Genomic DNA, 17,841 nt, shown 5'->3' on the forward strand with positions numbered 1-17,841 from the left:
AGAGGAGAGCTACCACATAATGTAGTGCGGAGAATAGGGGAGAGCTGCCACAGATTGTAGTGCGGAAAATAGGGGAGAGCTGCCACAGAATGTAGTGCGGAGAATAGAGGAGAGCTACCACAGAATGTAATGTGTAGAATAGGGGAGAGCTACCACAGAATGTAGTGCAGAAAATAGGGGAGAGCTGTCACGGAATGTAGTGCGGAAAATAGGGGGGAGAGCTGCCACAGAGGAAAAAAGGGTCACTGCAAAGAAGGCCCTCCAACTTTTCTGATCTGCATGTGTGTGTGTGTCAGTAACTCAAATTTTATGAAGTCAATGGATTAGCAAACCAGCCAGGCAGCTAACATTTTCAGAACAAGTCAGCAATGGCAGCCGTGTATCTGTTTCATCAAGGTTTACATCAGATGTTGGCAAGCCCATATGGGATTGGTTCACTAATGCCACAAATCCCTGAGGTATGGAAGCATTTGTTTTCTCTGGATTGCATCAGAGTGCCTATGGCATCACCCTTACCTTGGCACCCTGGGGGCAGCAACCAGGGTGTAAGATGAGTATATTTTCCACTATTCTAAATTTTTTTTTTCAATGTAATTCTACAGTTTTTTATGCATGGCAGGGGTCTACAGAATATGTTGACCTTACATTTCAGGTGGCTGAATACTTTTAAAAGATTTATTTTTGTTTAAATGTTTGGATCCTACCAATTTGTGCCCGACTTTTCATCTTTAGATTCAAAGGTGGATTGTAGTATCTTTGTGACTTCCAGCTTGTGAGTGTGCACATAACATTGTTTTACATTCTTCTTTACCATGGGAGGGGTGGCCTAAAAATGTGGAGGACATTTTCTGAGGTGAGAGGGGTTAAGTGGAGCATCATCTGCTGGACATAGGGTGACCTCCTAATTTATGTGGGACAGTCCCATTCAGCATAGTGCCAAATCTTTATAATTTAACCACCTACCCCCCTAATCCCCTTTTGTCCCTGATTTTTATTTTATTTCAGATTATCCGTGCTTCCACTCCTCGTCCCTTTCAGCATGTATAGTATACTCTATCATATTATACATTGCCTTTTTCTTAATAGCAGAATTTTATTAATATATTTTCTTTTTCAATGTTTAGGGGAAGGAAACATATTTTTTTTCTCTACAACACAGATCATCCAGACCAGGTGACCTGGGGTGTAATCTTTAATTCATTGATAAATAATATGTGTAGATTTGGAAGGTACAGAATACAATTTGAGAAATTGTAAGATCATACAACTGAAATTCCTTTTTCTCTTTATTTTCAAGACTTTGAGACAGGAAGTGAGTGAAATTTCCATAATACATGGAGGGCAATAAAAAAAAATAGAGCATTAACCCTCATTCTTTCCATATCGAAGAGTTTGATACACCTTATTACTTAATGGACCAAGATTAAGGGTTCACTGTGGTCCAGGTTTTACCAGGCCAGTACTGCAGTACCTGATTAACATTGCAGCCACGATTATTAGTGCTGCAGATTTTTTTTTCCAAACCAACAAAATGGCCGCCGCATTATACCAGCGACATATTTTGAGCAAGTCTTCCCGCCCCCCCAGCTCTCACGCCAGTGTTTCTGGAATGCTGTGCTGTTCTAGCAGTTTCTATGACACTGCATGCGTCATCATAGCGCGACTGCAGCTTTTTTTTTACCTGTGTATGACCACCTTTACGGGAAATAAGCTGTTGGTTTACCCGGAGCTACCGCTAGTGGTTGTACTGCCTTAGGGCACCTTATTGTAGGTCAGCTCGCAAATATTAAAAAACGACAATAGGCTACAGTGAGGAGAGGCCGGCAAGCACGGCTGTCCCATAGTGCAGTGCGGTGACGTAGCGGTGACGCTGTGGTATGAGGAAGAGCTGTTAGTGCGGCCTGAGCTGCGCCAGCACCGCCCGATAGCCCCAAGCACCTCACACATGGTGTACATAGAGCCGGCTGTATAGGAGACATCTCACCCGGGTCCTTGTCACCTCACTGTCCCCGCCATCACCTGACAGACTAAGCGACTCCTCCAACCTACCCGGCACAGTCATGTCCGACCCCCCCGCCGCCGCCGCCTCCTCCGACTCTCCCAGGATTATTAAAGTCACCGTGAAAACCCCCAAGGAGAAAGAGGAGTTCGCGGTGCCGGAGAACAGCAGCGTCAAAGAGGTGAGGATCCCTTGTGTCAGCGGTGCCAGATGTGCCTAGATTGTCAGCTCTTCGGGTCAGAGTCCTCTCCTCCTGTGTCACTGCCTGTATTTGTCATTTATAGCCCTATATATTGTACAGCTCTGCGTTATATGTTGGCGCTATATAACTCCTGTCTATTAATAATCACACCATGGTGTCACCTGGCAGACATAGGTGAAAGGAAATTCTCCCCAGTAAGTCAATGAATTTGTGTTTTGTGATGGGTTAGAGAATGGCCAAACCATTTATTATCATCGCCATTATTATGTCATCTGTGTACCATTGGGGGGATTTCCCTTCATTTCCTGACCAGCAGGCAAAACAGGAAGTGAACATAAATTGTGAGGGGATCTTAGTTGTCACCCCATCATAGGGAGGGAATAGTATATTCATCCATATCGTGTGTGAATGTGTATATAGAAAGCTCTAGTTGTGTCCTCATCATAGGGAGTGAATATGTTATTCACCCATATAGTGTGTGAATGTATATGGAAGGCTCTAGCTGTGTCCTCATCATTGGGAGGGAATATTTTATTCATCCATATATTGTGTGAATGTGTATATGGAAGGCTCTAGCTGTGTCCCCATCACATTTCCTCTCTTCCTGTTTCGGTGACAGCTCAACATGTTGGCTTTTCCCTTACTTCTCATTCCTATGACATCATTCACCAAGACAATTGGAGTGAATCTCTCTAAGCAGAGCACAGACAGCTGTAGAAACGTAGGATGGGGTCTTTTCACACTTTTATGAAGATAAAGCATTGTTGGGCTGACATGATCTCCAGATACATATTTTAGGATTGCAGTGCACAGGAACATGAGGGTGTCATCGCTCCCAGCAATGTCTGTGGACATCAGGGCAGTTGTTTGATGACAGAAAAGCATTGGGGTAAAGAGAAAGGTGGATGCTGATTGGTTGCAGTGGTGCCATGTGATCAGGGCATACGTGTACCCTTCCTATAGCTGCATTCCAGATTTTCTGGTGCCGCTCCGGGCTGCCAGATCACATGACTGCAGCCCGTCAACAGATCTATACTAAAGAGCTTTTATTAAAGTGTATGTCAGTACAAAACACAATGTCATGTGTGAGCATTTCCCTATGTTGTATATCTATACCAATCATGTACAGGGAAATACCTGCTGATCCTGCCAGAATGGTGCTCAGATTTTGTTTCCTGTTGTGGGCTGAATGTGTATTGGTTTTACTAAAATCGCAGACCAAATGTAAACAAATATGTTCATTGGTTTTTTTCTACACTTTAATTGTCAAACAATTGTTTTTCAGAATACCCATAGACAAAATTTGGTTCCTGTTAGACTTGTGTCTGTTATATTAAAAAACAACTCCAGCTAAAATGAGTGCTACTATTATAAGGAGTTACCTTCTGCAGTGTCCTCAGCAACATCCCTATTGCAGTGAATTTGTAGAAACTTCCCCAGCTTGGTGCCAGGAATGAGTAAAGCTCTGCTGTACCTCCAGAACTCTTAACTCCTATTGTGTGATACTTCCCCCACCTCCTAGATTGTAAGCTCTTTGGGGCAGGGTCCTCTCTTGTGTCACTGTCTGTATCTGTCTGTCATTTGCAAGCCCTATTTAATGTACAGCGCTGCGTAATATGTTGGCGCTACATACATCCTGTTTAATAATAATTATAATAACAAGGAGAGTGGGGGGTGCACTTTTTACTTCCTTGACCAATCACTGGGCACCTTGTCTTCTAATACTAGTGAAGTGCAGAAGGGGGTTCAAATGACAAACTTGTATCACTAAATGAGCAGAGCTTTACTTTTCACCATCTCTAATCTAGGGATGTTTCTACCACTGCACAGAGACATTGTTGAGGACATGTGTACCGGTTGAACCTGCCAAACATACATTTTGATTGTAACATCATGTTTTCAAAGCTGAAATATCGAAGAACGTTTTAGTTTTCCCAGTTATAGTCTGTAAACTACAGAGCACATCTTGCCCCTATCATTTAGCAAAAAAACAAGAGCAGAGGAGTTGTCTGGATTTTCTTTGTAAATGTTGCATAAATGTGGAATAAGATAAATTTCCATAAACCAATACATCGCTCCTCTTGTTGCAAGCACAGAGATTCACACAATACATGGTAAGAGTCCTGTACTTGGTGTTTCAGTAGCTACAGCAGTATTTTACTGTCATCTGTGGCAAATGTAAACACAAATCAAAGTGATTCTAGTGCAAGCTACAAACATTGAGATGAAATAACTGCTTAGATGTATCTGTACAGTGCAAAGATGGACAAATAAAGAATATATATATATATATATATATATATATATAAAAAACAATAACACAGATGAAAATGTCAGACAGGAATGATGGGACGTAGAACCTGATGTTTTTTTGTCCATCTTTCAGGGGCAACCATTGTACCAAGTGATTCCTTTAGCTCTCAGTGGGATTCTTCCTGAGTGGGCCGGATATGTTAGGTTTAAAGGTCCCTCTCCATTCTGCATTATTTCTTTCCATGGATGTTTCAATGCATTGCAAGACCAATCATAGTTTTGTTCTTAGTTATTTTTCAGTGTTTTGGGCTTTGTGCTCCTGTTGGAGGATTTGTTACCTGTGAATGAGATAGAACTATAGGACACTGAGCATTACATTGGTACAGAGTGTCTTGTTATTTCCTTGTTCACCGCTCGTACTTAAGACACCATATGCTAGAATCAGCAAAGCAGAGGCTAAACATACACAAGCTTCCTCCATGTTGTACAGCAGGTATGGCGTTCTTTTCTTTGTCTTATGTTTTTGTCTGTGGACATAGCGCTGACGTGAATTGCCAAAAGCTCCAGGTGTCCAATAGAAATTTTCCTAGGAGAATTGTGATTTGTCAGCATACATTTTAGCAAATTCCAGTGTAACTTTGTGTTTCTTACAGCAATAAGGTATCCCATAGTAATTTTTTCAATTAGTCCGCTCAATAAAATAGAGATGCATGGTGCAGTCAGACAGAGGAGCCTGGACCTCCTTTGGAAGTTGTCCTTGGTCTTTTGTCGGCCCTTCTCACTATCTGTCTGCTCATTCTAAGGTCAATTTTCCTTTGCGGCCACATCCAGAAAGTGTGGCTACAGTCACATGGAATTTTAATATTTGAAACTGTCGTTAAAGGAACATCAAGATAACTGGAGATGGTCATATAGCCTTTGCCTTTAACATACTAACTATAGTCTTTAGTTTTATTTCTAATTTTCTCAAACAACTCTCTCCTTTGCTTTCTCTGGTCCATGATTATTGTGGAACCGGACACCTAATGATACCAAACATCAGAATAATTGCTGTTCTTTATTTAAATAGTCTGAACAGTTATACAATTGTGAAATTTGCCCATACTGTCCAAGGCTCAGTTATAGTACACAATCAAAAATATTGGTCTGTGGTCCTAGGTTTCCCCTACTGAACATCAGTTTTACTTATGACTGTGCTGCTTTTCGAAAGATTATCTCATAGTATGGATGACATTTTTACGTAAAAGGAAATATAGGAATCCCTCTATAAGAGCCACCCACTGCAGTATAACCGAACAAAGCTTCTAATCCTTTTCAGCACCAAAATGGAAAAAAAAATTTCTGTATAGATACAGTTCCTCACTAGGATTACTAGATTCCCCTGCCATAGCTTGGTATGGAGATCAGGCATGAAAACATCAGCTTGTAGAGAACCCTTTTTTGTAGGGTAAAAATTCAGGGTTTTTTTTTTAGGTGCAACACCCCTTTTAAAAAAAAAAAAAAGGCGTAGCACCGCCCCCTAATTCTCGCCCGACTAGGCAGTCAAGACTGAATGTGTGCGCAAAGTTCCCCGGGATACCTACATCAGGCATGCCGGGAGGCTCTTAGGCGCTCCTTCCACGCATGCCTGAGCCTTTTTGTTCAAAGAAAAACCTTTTTTTTGTTTTTTTGTTTTTTTTTCATTCTGCGTCACCCAATCTGCTTAGTACCTGGGTCGCTTAACGTAGGATGAAGAACCCGGAAGATAAGACGAAGATGGTGGCGCCCAGAGCACTGGATCCGGGACGGTTGTCGAGATGACGCGGGACCAGATGCAGGGCACCTGCGGAGTGATCGGTCTGCCCTGCTAGATTTATGGTGTCTTTTTCTTTTTGTTTGTTTTTTTTTTGTTTTGTGTTTTAAGTATAGTTCCTCTTTAACCACCTGAGTGTTAAACCCGACATAGTTCGGGGTAAAAACACTTGGAAAAAGTGTTAAACCCGAACTTTTCCCAGGTGGTTAAAAATATAAACAAACGTTATATTGCAATCCGATTGTCGTACATAGTATGACAATCGGATTACAACTGTAAGAAAATACTTACCCGGTCCCCGCAGCTCCTCCGGACACGTCTTCTCTCTTCCTTCTTCTCCCGGCGAGTGCAGTGACGATCTCCGGGGTTTCCTGGTGACGTTGCTGCATGCGTCGGTGCGGGAAATTCAAATTACTTTGTATTGAACTCAGTACAAAGAAGCTGTATTGAGTCAAATACAAAGAAATCCTTATATAATATATATTTAATTGTATCATATATATATATTGTAATGTACCTGTACAGTAGCTTATATATTATACACTATTTTTTTTAAAGATTTTTTTTTTATGTTTTATAAAAAAAAAATTTAATAATAAATTTATAAAATTTTGGACATATTTTGGTGAGTTATGCGGTAATTCTGTGAATTATAAGTAATTATTGAGTAATTCGGTGAATTATAGCCTACAATCTAAAGTAAATTTCCATGCAAAAAATGAAACACTTTTTGCATGGAAGTACAGAAGTTCGGAAAGAATTAGAACACCCGGTGTTCGCATACGCGTCCCTCGGCGATTCCTGATGATGTCAGTGCATGCGCCCGTCGATGGGGGTCGTAGTGGGAAATTCAAATATTTTTTATTGGATTCAATACAAAGTCCTGTATCCAATCCAATACAAAATAATACAAAATATATTTATGTGGTTTTGTCTATAGGTATGTGACGGACACTAGGGAGGTGTTTTAGAAAAATATATTACTATACAGTATACCGAATTATTATTATTTTTTTTTTTTTTTACATGATTGTGTGTTTCAAACTTTTTTTATATTCATGATATCTACTAGACCCTTGTTCGGACATATTTCTGTAAGTTACAGGACTACAATTTAAAAAAAAAATTTCATGAAAAACAGTGTACCGCTTTTGGTACAGAAATCTAGACATCAGTGTAACGCCCAGGTGGTTATAGCTAAACTGCATTTTGTGTGAATACTAGCCCCTGCATTTTCTGAGTTTGAATACTAAAAAAAAAAGCCAAAAGTTACCAAAATATGATATTGTACAGAATATATTTGCATTCGGTGCAGGAAAGCTGTGGTCCAGGTAATGTGTTTTCTAGTGCTCCTAGCTGTTTACCAACCCCTATATTTTGTTATAGCTTTTTACCCCCGAACGTCCCAATTCCCCATCTCTCTTCTCTTATGCTGTTCCTGTTTTGTGTCCCATTTTTTAATCTATACAGGTACCCCAGGTCTCCCTTTGTGGCCTTTTTGCTATCTGTATGGGTGACATTCTTCCCACTGACCACCATGCTAATATATATGAAATATGTATTTAGTAATTATAGAAGGAGTTCCCTCATGTTGAAACATTTGAGAAAGTCTGTGATAGATGGTACCCAGCTCTATGTAGAAGCCAAGAGCAGGTTTTCAGTGAGAGACTGCCTGTCAGCTCTGCTTTCAGAGGTTCCAAGTGAAAAGGATACAAACTTACAAAAATATATAACATACAGATCTTCAGATGCTGCAGCCTCAACTTTTTCTTGCCTTGTAAAAAAAACTTTTTTTTTTTTTAGCTTTGTGTAGTAGTGAATGGTAATAACCTGTTGGGTTTTCTTTTTGATGTGTATGTCCTGCTGTTGTGATTTATCATTCCAGTCTTATCTCTAGGAAAGCACAAGAAATAATAGCTGTACAACTGAAAGTTAGGGGAATTCCCTCCTAAGCAGTTGTCCCCATTGGTAGATTTCCCCTGTATTCTTGATTCTGTGACAACTTTAAAAAGGAGAATTATTAATAAAAAAAAAGTGTTCAAATCCTACTCTCTGCTCTCATCTCAATCTGTTCTGTAGACATCAAATAATAGTACTTCAATAAATGTTACCTTTACCTTGGGAAACACAGTAGACCAAGGTATACATATAATATTTTATTTTTTACAAAATATTTTAATTAGTTTTTCAATGAAAAATGATAGTAACAGCATTGTAACATGAATTGAATGAATTGGACACAAAAAAGCGGTAATAAAGAAAATATCAGTATAGAATCAATAACACAATGGGCCCAGTATAGTACAACATAGTATAGTATAGTACAGTTACAGAATGTATTCAACAGCAATACTCTCCCCTGCCAGTCCAGATTAAGAAACTAAAAAGAAATCCGTTTTATTGTAGAGAATGTGGTGATTTAATAAACATAAATCTTACTAAACTGTCTATCGTAGTGGACTCTCATTGGCTCATACTAGCCATGGAACGATATGATACTAACAAAGGATTAGGTGATAGTTGCCCAAAAGGCGGTAGGCGTACCAGGCAGTCATTTCTAAAGTAGAAAGAACTCTTTTTCGTGTGTCAATTGGTAGGGTAGCTATATATGAGTCCCAGACTTCAAAGAAACACCTAACCCACGATTCCTTAGATAAATATAAAATATTTTTACGTTACAGTATTAAAGTTATCTTGTTTTCTTTTCAGTTCAAGGATGACATATCAAAACGCTTCAAAACCAGTACAGAGCAGCTTGTGCTGATATTTGCTGGAAAGATATTAAAGGACCAAGACACGCTTAGTCAGCATGGCATCCATGACGGACTCACTGTTCATCTTGTCATTAAAACACAGAACAGGTACATTGTTACGATTTCTCATTTCTGTGAAATTTCGATGCATTGAAAAATAACCTGTTGAATTCATTTCTACTTCTTCCCTCGATACAGACCACAAGCTTCTCCTGCTGCCACTTCTCAACCCAACAGCCCTAGCAGTCCAACATCAACTTCTACAACTTCCAGCAGCACATCTACTAGCTCATCCACCACAAGTGCTCCTTTTGGTTTAGGTAAGTTGTTGGTGCAAGGAGATCTGTCATAGGAAAAATGCATAAGCCGTCAATAGCAGATGGCTGTCAAGAGTGGCTTGGCATTGTAGTGTCCAATATACAATCAATAATTCTAGCACATTAAGATTGTAACTCTTTTTATTTGCTTGACTTTTGTTTGGTTGCTGTGACTCTGAAGTGATAAAGCAGAGCTCCAGTAAAGGCTACATAGGAATTTATCGCCCCATTTTATATATAGGAAAATGTTTTTGCTGGGGCAGTGCACTAACCACACTTCTGCAGCTGAAATCACTTGCTTTCTTTTGCCTTTATGGGTAATGCATTGCAGGGGCCAGATCTATTTTCCAAGCACTTCATTATATTATCTCCCCATTGTTTTTTTCTCCTATAGAGGGTTGGTGTATTTGTGAGTAAAAATGGGCAAAACTTTGTTAAACTATTACATATAACACAGATGAGTTTAGTAGCCTTCCTTTTAGGTGGGAATTTACATATTACAAAAAGCATGGATTATACCTCCCCCCAATCTTTTATTTTTACCTATCCTGTCCTAAGCTAACAAGTCACAAAAACTGTACTGTCCCTGGGGAAGTGGCATTGCCAACCCAGAACAACAAGTTTATTATAACTGCAGTCACTTTCCTTAAATTCATAACCATCTGTGTACTCTAGTCCTAATTTACTTTCTGTTCTTGGGTGACAATACTCATGGAGACTTCATGGATACATTACAGTTTATGAACAGTGCTAATACATAAGTCAGCTGTGGCAGGGGACACAGGAAGGAAGTTACCAGTTCACATGATTTTATATGAACACAACATGTATTTTCTTGCACTTTATCAAACCTATAACACAACACAATGTGTAACAGGCCTAAATTGACAAAATCAAATGTATTTATTGATGTTGTTATGTTGTAACTTTTGTTTTCTACTAAGTGGTAACACATTGTATTCTGTTTTCTAGGGGGACTTGGTGGTCTGGCTGGGCTCAGTAGTTTGGGTATGAATGCATCAAACTTTTCTGAGCTACAGAGCCAGATGCAGAGACAGCTTATGTCCAACCCAGAGATGATGGTTCAGATCATGGAAAACCCATTTGTACAGAGCATGTTGTCTAACCCTGACTTGATGCGGCAACTAATTATGGCCAATCCACAAATGCAGCAATTAATCCAGAGAAATCCTGAGATCAGTCACATGCTCAATAATCCAGACATAATGCGACAAGTATGTTTTTTTTTTTTTTTTGTTTTTTATGGAAGACAAAGCTGTCCTTTCATGAAATATTTACTATTTTCTTTTAGCAGAAATATTCGTTTAGTCTAAAAATACAAAAGTTAGATTTCATCTGTCATTGTAAGGGACTTGGAGCACAAATGAAGCAACTAATATTACATCTAAGCAGCAAGTTACATATCAAATCAATTTGTTGTTATATTAAACATGTATTATTACTACTTGCCACTGAAGAGATTCACCTTGGCATATGTTTTAACCAACCTCACTGAATTCAAAAATAAGAATTTGCAGGTATTCTACTTGACGTGATGAAATGTGAAACGTAGTTCAGTAACCCCTCACCTTTGGTCGGGAATGTGTCTCTATAAAGTAATATTTGCTGCAGCAGACTGCATTATTTTAATTATGTTTTTTACTATTGGATGCTTTACTGTCAGTTGTGAGCAAATATAGCAAGGCAACATATCTCCTCATTCTGAAAGTGTCTTAGAGCATTTTAGAATCAGATGTTACTATACTTTTCTTCATGACAGGGCCATTGGAGATTTTTTTTTTTTTTTTAATTATGTCCTGATGTGTGATGAAAGAGGGTGTACTTTCTTTTTCTCATGACTGGGTCATAAAGCATACCAAATATAAATAATAGATTGTCAGATATTAACGCTGAGTTGCATTTGATATGTGTATATGTTATGCAGTTCTAGGAGCTAAGCAAGATTGACTTATCTTTTATATGTTCCAAAGACCTTAGAGCTGGCTCGAAATCCAGCAATGATGCAAGAAATGATGAGGAATCAAGACCGAGCCTTGAGCAATCTGGAAAGTATCCCAGGAGGCTACAATGCGCTTCGCAGAATGTACACAGACATTCAAGAGCCAATGCTAAATGCTGCTCAAGAACAGGTATTTCTCCTAAAATCCAGAGCTAGAGTTCCAGTCCATAAAATTCATGAATTGACTAAAGTGTGGAAATGATTGTTGGTTAATCATAAGTGATATGTGTTATTTTAGTTTGGAGGCAACCCATTCGCTTCACTAATGAGCAACTCGGCAAATTCTGGAAATCAGCCATCAAGGACAGAAAACCGCGATCCCTTACCCAATCCCTGGGCTCCTCAGCCTGGGTCACCTTCATCAGCAGGTGGAGCAAACCAAACAGGCACCAACAGTGGAGGCAGCACTACCTCAACACCAGGCACCACTTTACCCAATCTGTCTTCAGGTCTGGGAGGTAAGTTCACTGATGATTTTTAATACCACATAATTGAGCATTTAAAGCAAAGCAAAGAAAATTTTTTTGGCAGAGGTCTTTAGAATTTATGTAGTTGCCGTGCTTTGACATGTACAACCTTTCTATGTTTACTTATCTGAAAAAAATCAAAAGCTGCTATGAAAATTGTTCTAATTGTAAGGTTGAATACAGATTGTTAAGATCTAATACAAATTTTAGATGTCAGTGGTAATGTCATCGAACACAAACAAGAGGGGATGGTGGGCAGAACCACACACATCAAGCAAGCAACTTATTCCTTTCATTTTTTTCTTTGTTCAGAGTTCTTTGATTCTTATTGGTGTACAACTCTATGAAGTGGGGGGGGGGGGGTCTTTAGAAGGGATCCATCTAAGATTGCTAGTGGAGCTATCCATTGATCTCCAAAAACCACATATAAATACACTGATACACGTGTAAAATTTAAACAGTACCATGTAATGTTATCTAATTAACATTTTATTAAACTTTTTTTCTTTTACAGCTGGGATGTTTAATACGCCCGGTATGCAGAGCCTGATGCAGCAAATATCTGAAAATCCCCAGTTAATGCAGAATATGTTATCTGCCCCATATATGAGAAATATGATGCAGTCTCTCAGCCAGAATCCAGAACTTGCAGCCCAGGTAAAGGAGGAAAAACGTATTTTTCTATTGATTAGACATTTCCAGAAATACAGCTTTTTGTTACTGAAAAGGTGCTGACACAGGGTTTTGATTCAATATTCAAACACACGTTGCAGTTAAAGATGTGTTAACCCAAAGCATGTCGGCTCAAGGATATAGGTTCATTGCTGTGCATTGCCATTCATTTTAAATAGCTCCTGAATTTCCATATACACTATATGAATGTGAACTGTGCATTGTGATATGTGGGATGGGATATTAGGCAAACCTTTTTTGTGTTGCAAATAAATGCCCTAAACAAACAAAAGTTAACACCCCATATACAATGTGAACAGGTCCCTAAAATTTTGCTTCAGGTGTTAGGTTTTTTTTTTTACAAAGTAGAAAAGGTTTAGAATCTTTAATCACTGTGTGTGTGTCCCTGCTAGGAAGATTAACAGTTATTTCCCATTCTAGAGGCAGAGAATCACATACCATATATACATAAATCTAAACGGATCCGAATATAAACTGTCATCCTTTTTTTTTTTTTTTTTTTTTCACAGAAAATCTGCTTTGCCTTCAGCATAAACTCAAGGCACAAAATACCTCCATCACTACTAACATTTAAAACCGTAATCTGTAGAAATACAGTGATCAAATAAATCAGTGGTGTGATATTTTGAAAACGTAAAAGTGGTAAAAAAAATAAAATAAACTCACATGGACTATGTCTGTATTTCTAAGGGCAGATTCACACCTCACTTTGAGAGAGGCAGCAGTTCCTGGTGGGAGGAAGTCTGCAAACTTACTGCAGATGTGAATTCAGTCTAGTACTTTGTACTTTTCAGTTGGGTATGATGGATCACTTGCTCTTAAATGAATTGTTATTCAGATCACTAATTTACATTCTGCAGCAGAAAATCAGGTGGACGAATGAGTATAGATTTCAGCATTTTGACAAAAGGATTGAGAATGCATATGGGGGTTCGGGAAGATAGTTTGGGGTAAATACAAAAGCAGGGGTGCCAAATCTGGCCTGCAACATTCATTTTTTTGGCCCCCAAAGGAATCCCAAATATGAATTGCAGTTGGCCTGCTGCTGCATTGAGATGCAGTGCCGCTACTACAATTCCAGTCATCACTCCTGTCTAAAGACCAGCGGCCTCTCTGCCTATGCATGGCCCTGCATTGGACTGTTTTATAGACGCCGCTACTACGATTGCCGGCATTATTTGCATCACTCACGCCTATAGACCAGCGGGCTTTCTGCCTATGCGTGGCCTTGCATTGGACTGTTTTATAAACGCAGGGAATTGTAGTAGCGGTGGTATTTCAGTTTCAAGTTTGTTCTGCTACTTTGTCTTAAGTTTTAATTTTGGCTCACTGTGTTTTTGAGTTTGACACCTCTGTTGTAGAGCACAAAACTGAAAGATTAGCACACAACTTTTTGACCCTTTGCAGCAGATCTTATTCTTTTCTATTTGAAAGATTATGTCTAGTTACTGTGAACAACATCTCTGGTTTTTTGTAAACTGCTGCATCAGATTTTGTATTAACAGTTGCTGTGCACCGTCTAACATCAAGCACATTAAAACAGCAGCTTTTTACATGCCTGTGATTTTAGCTGCTTTATCCCTTATGTCTGTACTTTGTTGAAACCACAACATAACTAATGTTTTTCTTATCAGATGTTGCAAAATAATCCTCTCTTTGCTGGAAACCCTCAACTTCAAGATCAAATGAGACAGCAGTTGCCAATTTTCCTACAACAGGTATGCGAGTAGATCATCAGGTGAAGCTTCTGTAAACATTAACATACATTGCCCTCTTCAGTGAACACTGAACCTTTGGTCTTGGTTCACTTTACATCAATGTTACCCAAGCTCTTCCCACCATGTAAAGCTACTCAGAAACTGCTACATCCGCATGTTTCTCTGGTGAATTATTAAAAAGAAAAAAAACGTGGCTGTTAGGAGGGCATAGATTTCAGTGCAGCCATTAAGGAGAAAGTTGAGCCAACGTTGTTCTGTCTTATGATTCACTCACCTCCACCATACTCCACAACAGACTAGTGAAGCCTCTCCATCCTCATTCAGATTTCTAGATTCTTTTGTCATCCTTTGATTTATATTTAACAGAAAAAAAAAATAGATGACAAATGAATTTAGTAAGCAGAACTCAAGAAGTGTGTTGACAGGACAGGATTACAAGTCATTTCCATTAATCTATATGACCCCTGCTTTTTTAATAATCAGATAAATTATGTTACGTATCTTTTTGCATTTTAAACCATATTCAGGGTCTTTTTTTATCTTTTTCTTTTTAGATGCAGAATCCAGAAACTTTGTCAGCTATGTCCAACCCCAGAGCAATGCAAGCCTTATTACAGATCCAGCAGGGACTTCAGACTTTGGCTACTGAAGCCCCTTCTCTTGTCCCAGGGTAATTCCCCTTTTTAATAGCATGTTTAATATCTGTAAGTGACCAAAACTGCATTGTCATATAGATGCTGATTTTGAAACTATACATTTTATGTTCTTGTCACACACAGCTTGGTGATGTAATAAAATGTAGCAGCGTTTCCATTGTAGCTTCTGACATACTTGGCATTTTAGTTTTTTGTAAAGGGCAGCTTAAAAGAAATATGTTGTTTCATTTTCTTTTTCATTAGATAAATAATTTAGTTTCTCTTCCTGCTGTCCCTTAGCTCTACTCCCTTTGGCGGCATAGGTGGTTCAGCCAGCCCACCTTCCACAACTGTGCCCACCCCTGGACCAACTGAGAACACAACTCCTTTGTCTGGAATCTCTGAGCCAGGGCACCAGCAGTTTATTCAGCAGATGCTGCAAGCCTTGTCAGGTGCTAATCCACAGGTAATGTTCACCATGACACAGAAACTTTGGATATTTCTGAGAATTACTAGAGAATTACATTTTCATTGGTAATGTAACAACAAAGCTAACTATTCACAAACCTTTGTAAATTTAAACTGAGCATATGATGGAACATTTCTTAAGCAGAAGGAAAAGCAGAATATCAAGGTTAGGCTTGACATTATCTGCACCCTCCCATCCCTGAAATGTACGGTTAGTAATAATTTAGTGTACACAAATTCCAAAAAATGAGGTTGAGTCAAGCATTTAGATATCAAAAATGTCTGTTCCAGCCAATTCTGTCAAATTTAAACCTCCTCCTCAACCAACTGAAGAAGCTTAGAATATTTACATATAAGATGAAGATTTCATATAACTAATGCTTCCCTTACTGTTGGTGCTGTGGATTGTTCTAGCATGCAGTTTTAAACATTACTTAACGTGTGTGTGTGTGTGTGTGTGTTTACTGACGGATAGATATTTTTAATAATGGATTCCAACCAAAAACTGTGACATCATTGAGCTCTTTTCAAATGAGATGTGTAGACTTTCCAACATCCAAGGAAGGCTGCAGACTGTTTATAGACATGACACAATTGACCAGGGTGATGTACAGAGCTGGATGAAGAAGTTTAAAATGGGGAAACCAGCACTGAAGACAAACCATGCAGCAAGGGACCATCAACTCATTACTGTCATCCATCCTTTGTCACCAGCTCAATGACGGCACATTGCTGCTGCTTGGAATTCATTATTCAGCTGCAGTAAAATAATAAGATTCTGAAACAGATGTACAGAGGACATACTTTCAATAATCATGTCTATATCTATATTGCATTGTTAACAGGTCCAGAATCCAGAAATTCGATTCCAGCCACAGCTGGAGCAGCTCAGTGCAATGGGTTTCCTAAATAGAGAAGCAAATCTACAAGCTTTAATAGCAACTGGAGGAGACATCAATGCAGCTATCGAACGACTACTGGGGTCCCAACCTTCATAGCAATCCTTCCCAATCCAGAAAAAAAATTGTAATTTATTTTTGATAATGGCTTTTAAGTCTCGATAAAACACCTGCTTTATTTCGGTTTGACTCCTGGAGTTCCTTGTCATAACAAACTAAACCTGAAGCATTTAAATCTGGATGATGTGCAGTAGTTTATCTGAAACTGTGGGAATCAAAGCTTTTATTTTTTTTTTTTTTTTGGACTTGTTGCATGTAGTACAGACCATCTACTCCCACACTGCATTGCTTGTGATTTTCCAATGAATAGCTTCTGCAGTTGGCGAACAGGTTTCAGTTAACTTTTTCATCCGTCATGGGGTATAGGCTGTGGTAGTAATTTATGTAGATTACAAACAAACAACACCGGAAGTCAAATAGATAAGGTTATAATTAGTGATACACTATCTCTCTTTGTGACTTTAGCTTGTATTTTTGCTAGCATAATGCTGTAAGATTCATACTGCTTGAGTTCATTTAGCCTTATGTTTTCCCTCCAACCTTTATATAAACATGAATCATTTTGCTGCAATTCATTGACAGTAGTTATAACTGCACACCCACGGAAAAGAAACTTGGTATATAGTTCAATGAGGAATAATAGCATTTACAACAGAATTATTGCTGGGACTATGCTCCTGCAGCAGTGGAGATCAGGAACCTGACTGTGCTCTCTGGCTAGGGGCATCAGGAGCAGAAGATTTGCTTTCAGAAGTACTAATACCTTTTAACAGGTAAACCATTGCCAATCTATGCAGCTATGTATTTAGCTGCGTGCCTGAGGTTCGGCTTTAAGGCAGTGTTGGGTAAACTACAAGCTGCAGAGTGATGAGGTTGGTAGTTTCCTGACACCTGTAGGATCCTTGTCATTAGTGATGTGTTTTGCTGAGATTTGATTTGAAATGATCTTGGCATCCTCTGTACACACTGCCAGAGATCATCATGCTTCTAAAGTGCAAGTTAGTGTTTAAACAGATAGGTGACACCACAGTCCAGTTCTGATCCATGTGGCTTGATTTTCGGTGAGAAAGTATGATATGATTTAATAATTTGTAACCACATTGTACAAATAGATAATCTTGCATTTTTATCAGTAGTCCTCTATCCTGTGCACAGGTAATAAATAAATGCCTACAATTCTTCTGTTGCTTGTTTGCTCTTCACTTTATTCTTGTTTAAATGTGGTTTCATGTTTATACAATAATATGTAATGGATCCAAATGCAGATAAATAACTTCCATTATATATTGTGAAAGGGGATGTGGCAAATGATACTATTTTTTAAAGAAGAGGAATAGTCCTTAATTTATATACAATATTGTAACTAAGGACTTCTATTTCTCAATTGTTTAGCCATACAATAAGCTGGATATCACATTTAGATTGCAGTTTATGTAATTTGGAGGCCCAGGAGCCCGGCCTGGGTGTGTATCTCCTTAAATGAACAATAATTGCCTTGGAGTTGTTGAACAAAAACCTCACAATCTAGGCAAGTGAAAGGAAACATGAGCTACTCTAAACTAGTA

The 17,841-nt window shown here is 38.8% G+C and overlaps 1 protein-coding gene across 1 annotated transcript; it reads left to right on the forward strand.

Moving 5' to 3' along the window:
• Window positions 1-1,699: 1,699 nt before the first annotated feature.
• UBQLN1 (ubiquilin 1) lies at window positions 1,700-17,462 on the forward strand. The gene is made up of 11 exons (XM_072404094.1): window positions 1,700-2,180; window positions 8,956-9,107; window positions 9,198-9,319; window positions 10,289-10,551; window positions 11,308-11,466; window positions 11,575-11,794; window positions 12,318-12,460; window positions 14,131-14,214; window positions 14,769-14,884; window positions 15,150-15,315; window positions 16,163-17,462. Exons 1-11 carry the CDS (start codon window positions 2,061-2,063, stop codon window positions 16,313-16,315), a joined length of 1,698 nt encoding a protein of 565 aa, XP_072260195.1. The 5' UTR covers window positions 1,700-2,060; the 3' UTR covers window positions 16,316-17,462.
• The last annotated feature ends 379 nt before the right edge of the window (window positions 17,463-17,841 follow it).

Source organism: Pyxicephalus adspersus, chromosome 3 (assembly GCF_032062135.1).
Source record: "Pyxicephalus adspersus chromosome 3, UCB_Pads_2.0, whole genome shotgun sequence".
NCBI classification, from domain to species: domain Eukaryota; kingdom Metazoa; phylum Chordata; class Amphibia; order Anura; family Pyxicephalidae; genus Pyxicephalus; species Pyxicephalus adspersus.

What these genes read in the sequence shown, in the direction of transcription:
- UBQLN1 (XM_072404094.1), top strand. Translation starts at nt 2,061, where the DNA reads ATGTCCGACCCCCCCGCCGCCGCCGCCTCCTCCGACTCTCCCAGGATT. An exon ending in ATCCAGAACTTGCAGCCCAG is followed by an intron (nt 12,461 to 14,130) that starts GTAAAGGAGGAA and finishes TTTTCTTATCAG; the next exon opens with ATGTTGCAAAATAATCCTCT. An exon ending in TGCCAATTTTCCTACAACAG is followed by an intron (nt 14,215 to 14,768) that starts GTATGCGAGTAG and finishes TTTTCTTTTTAG; the next exon opens with ATGCAGAATCCAGAAACTTT.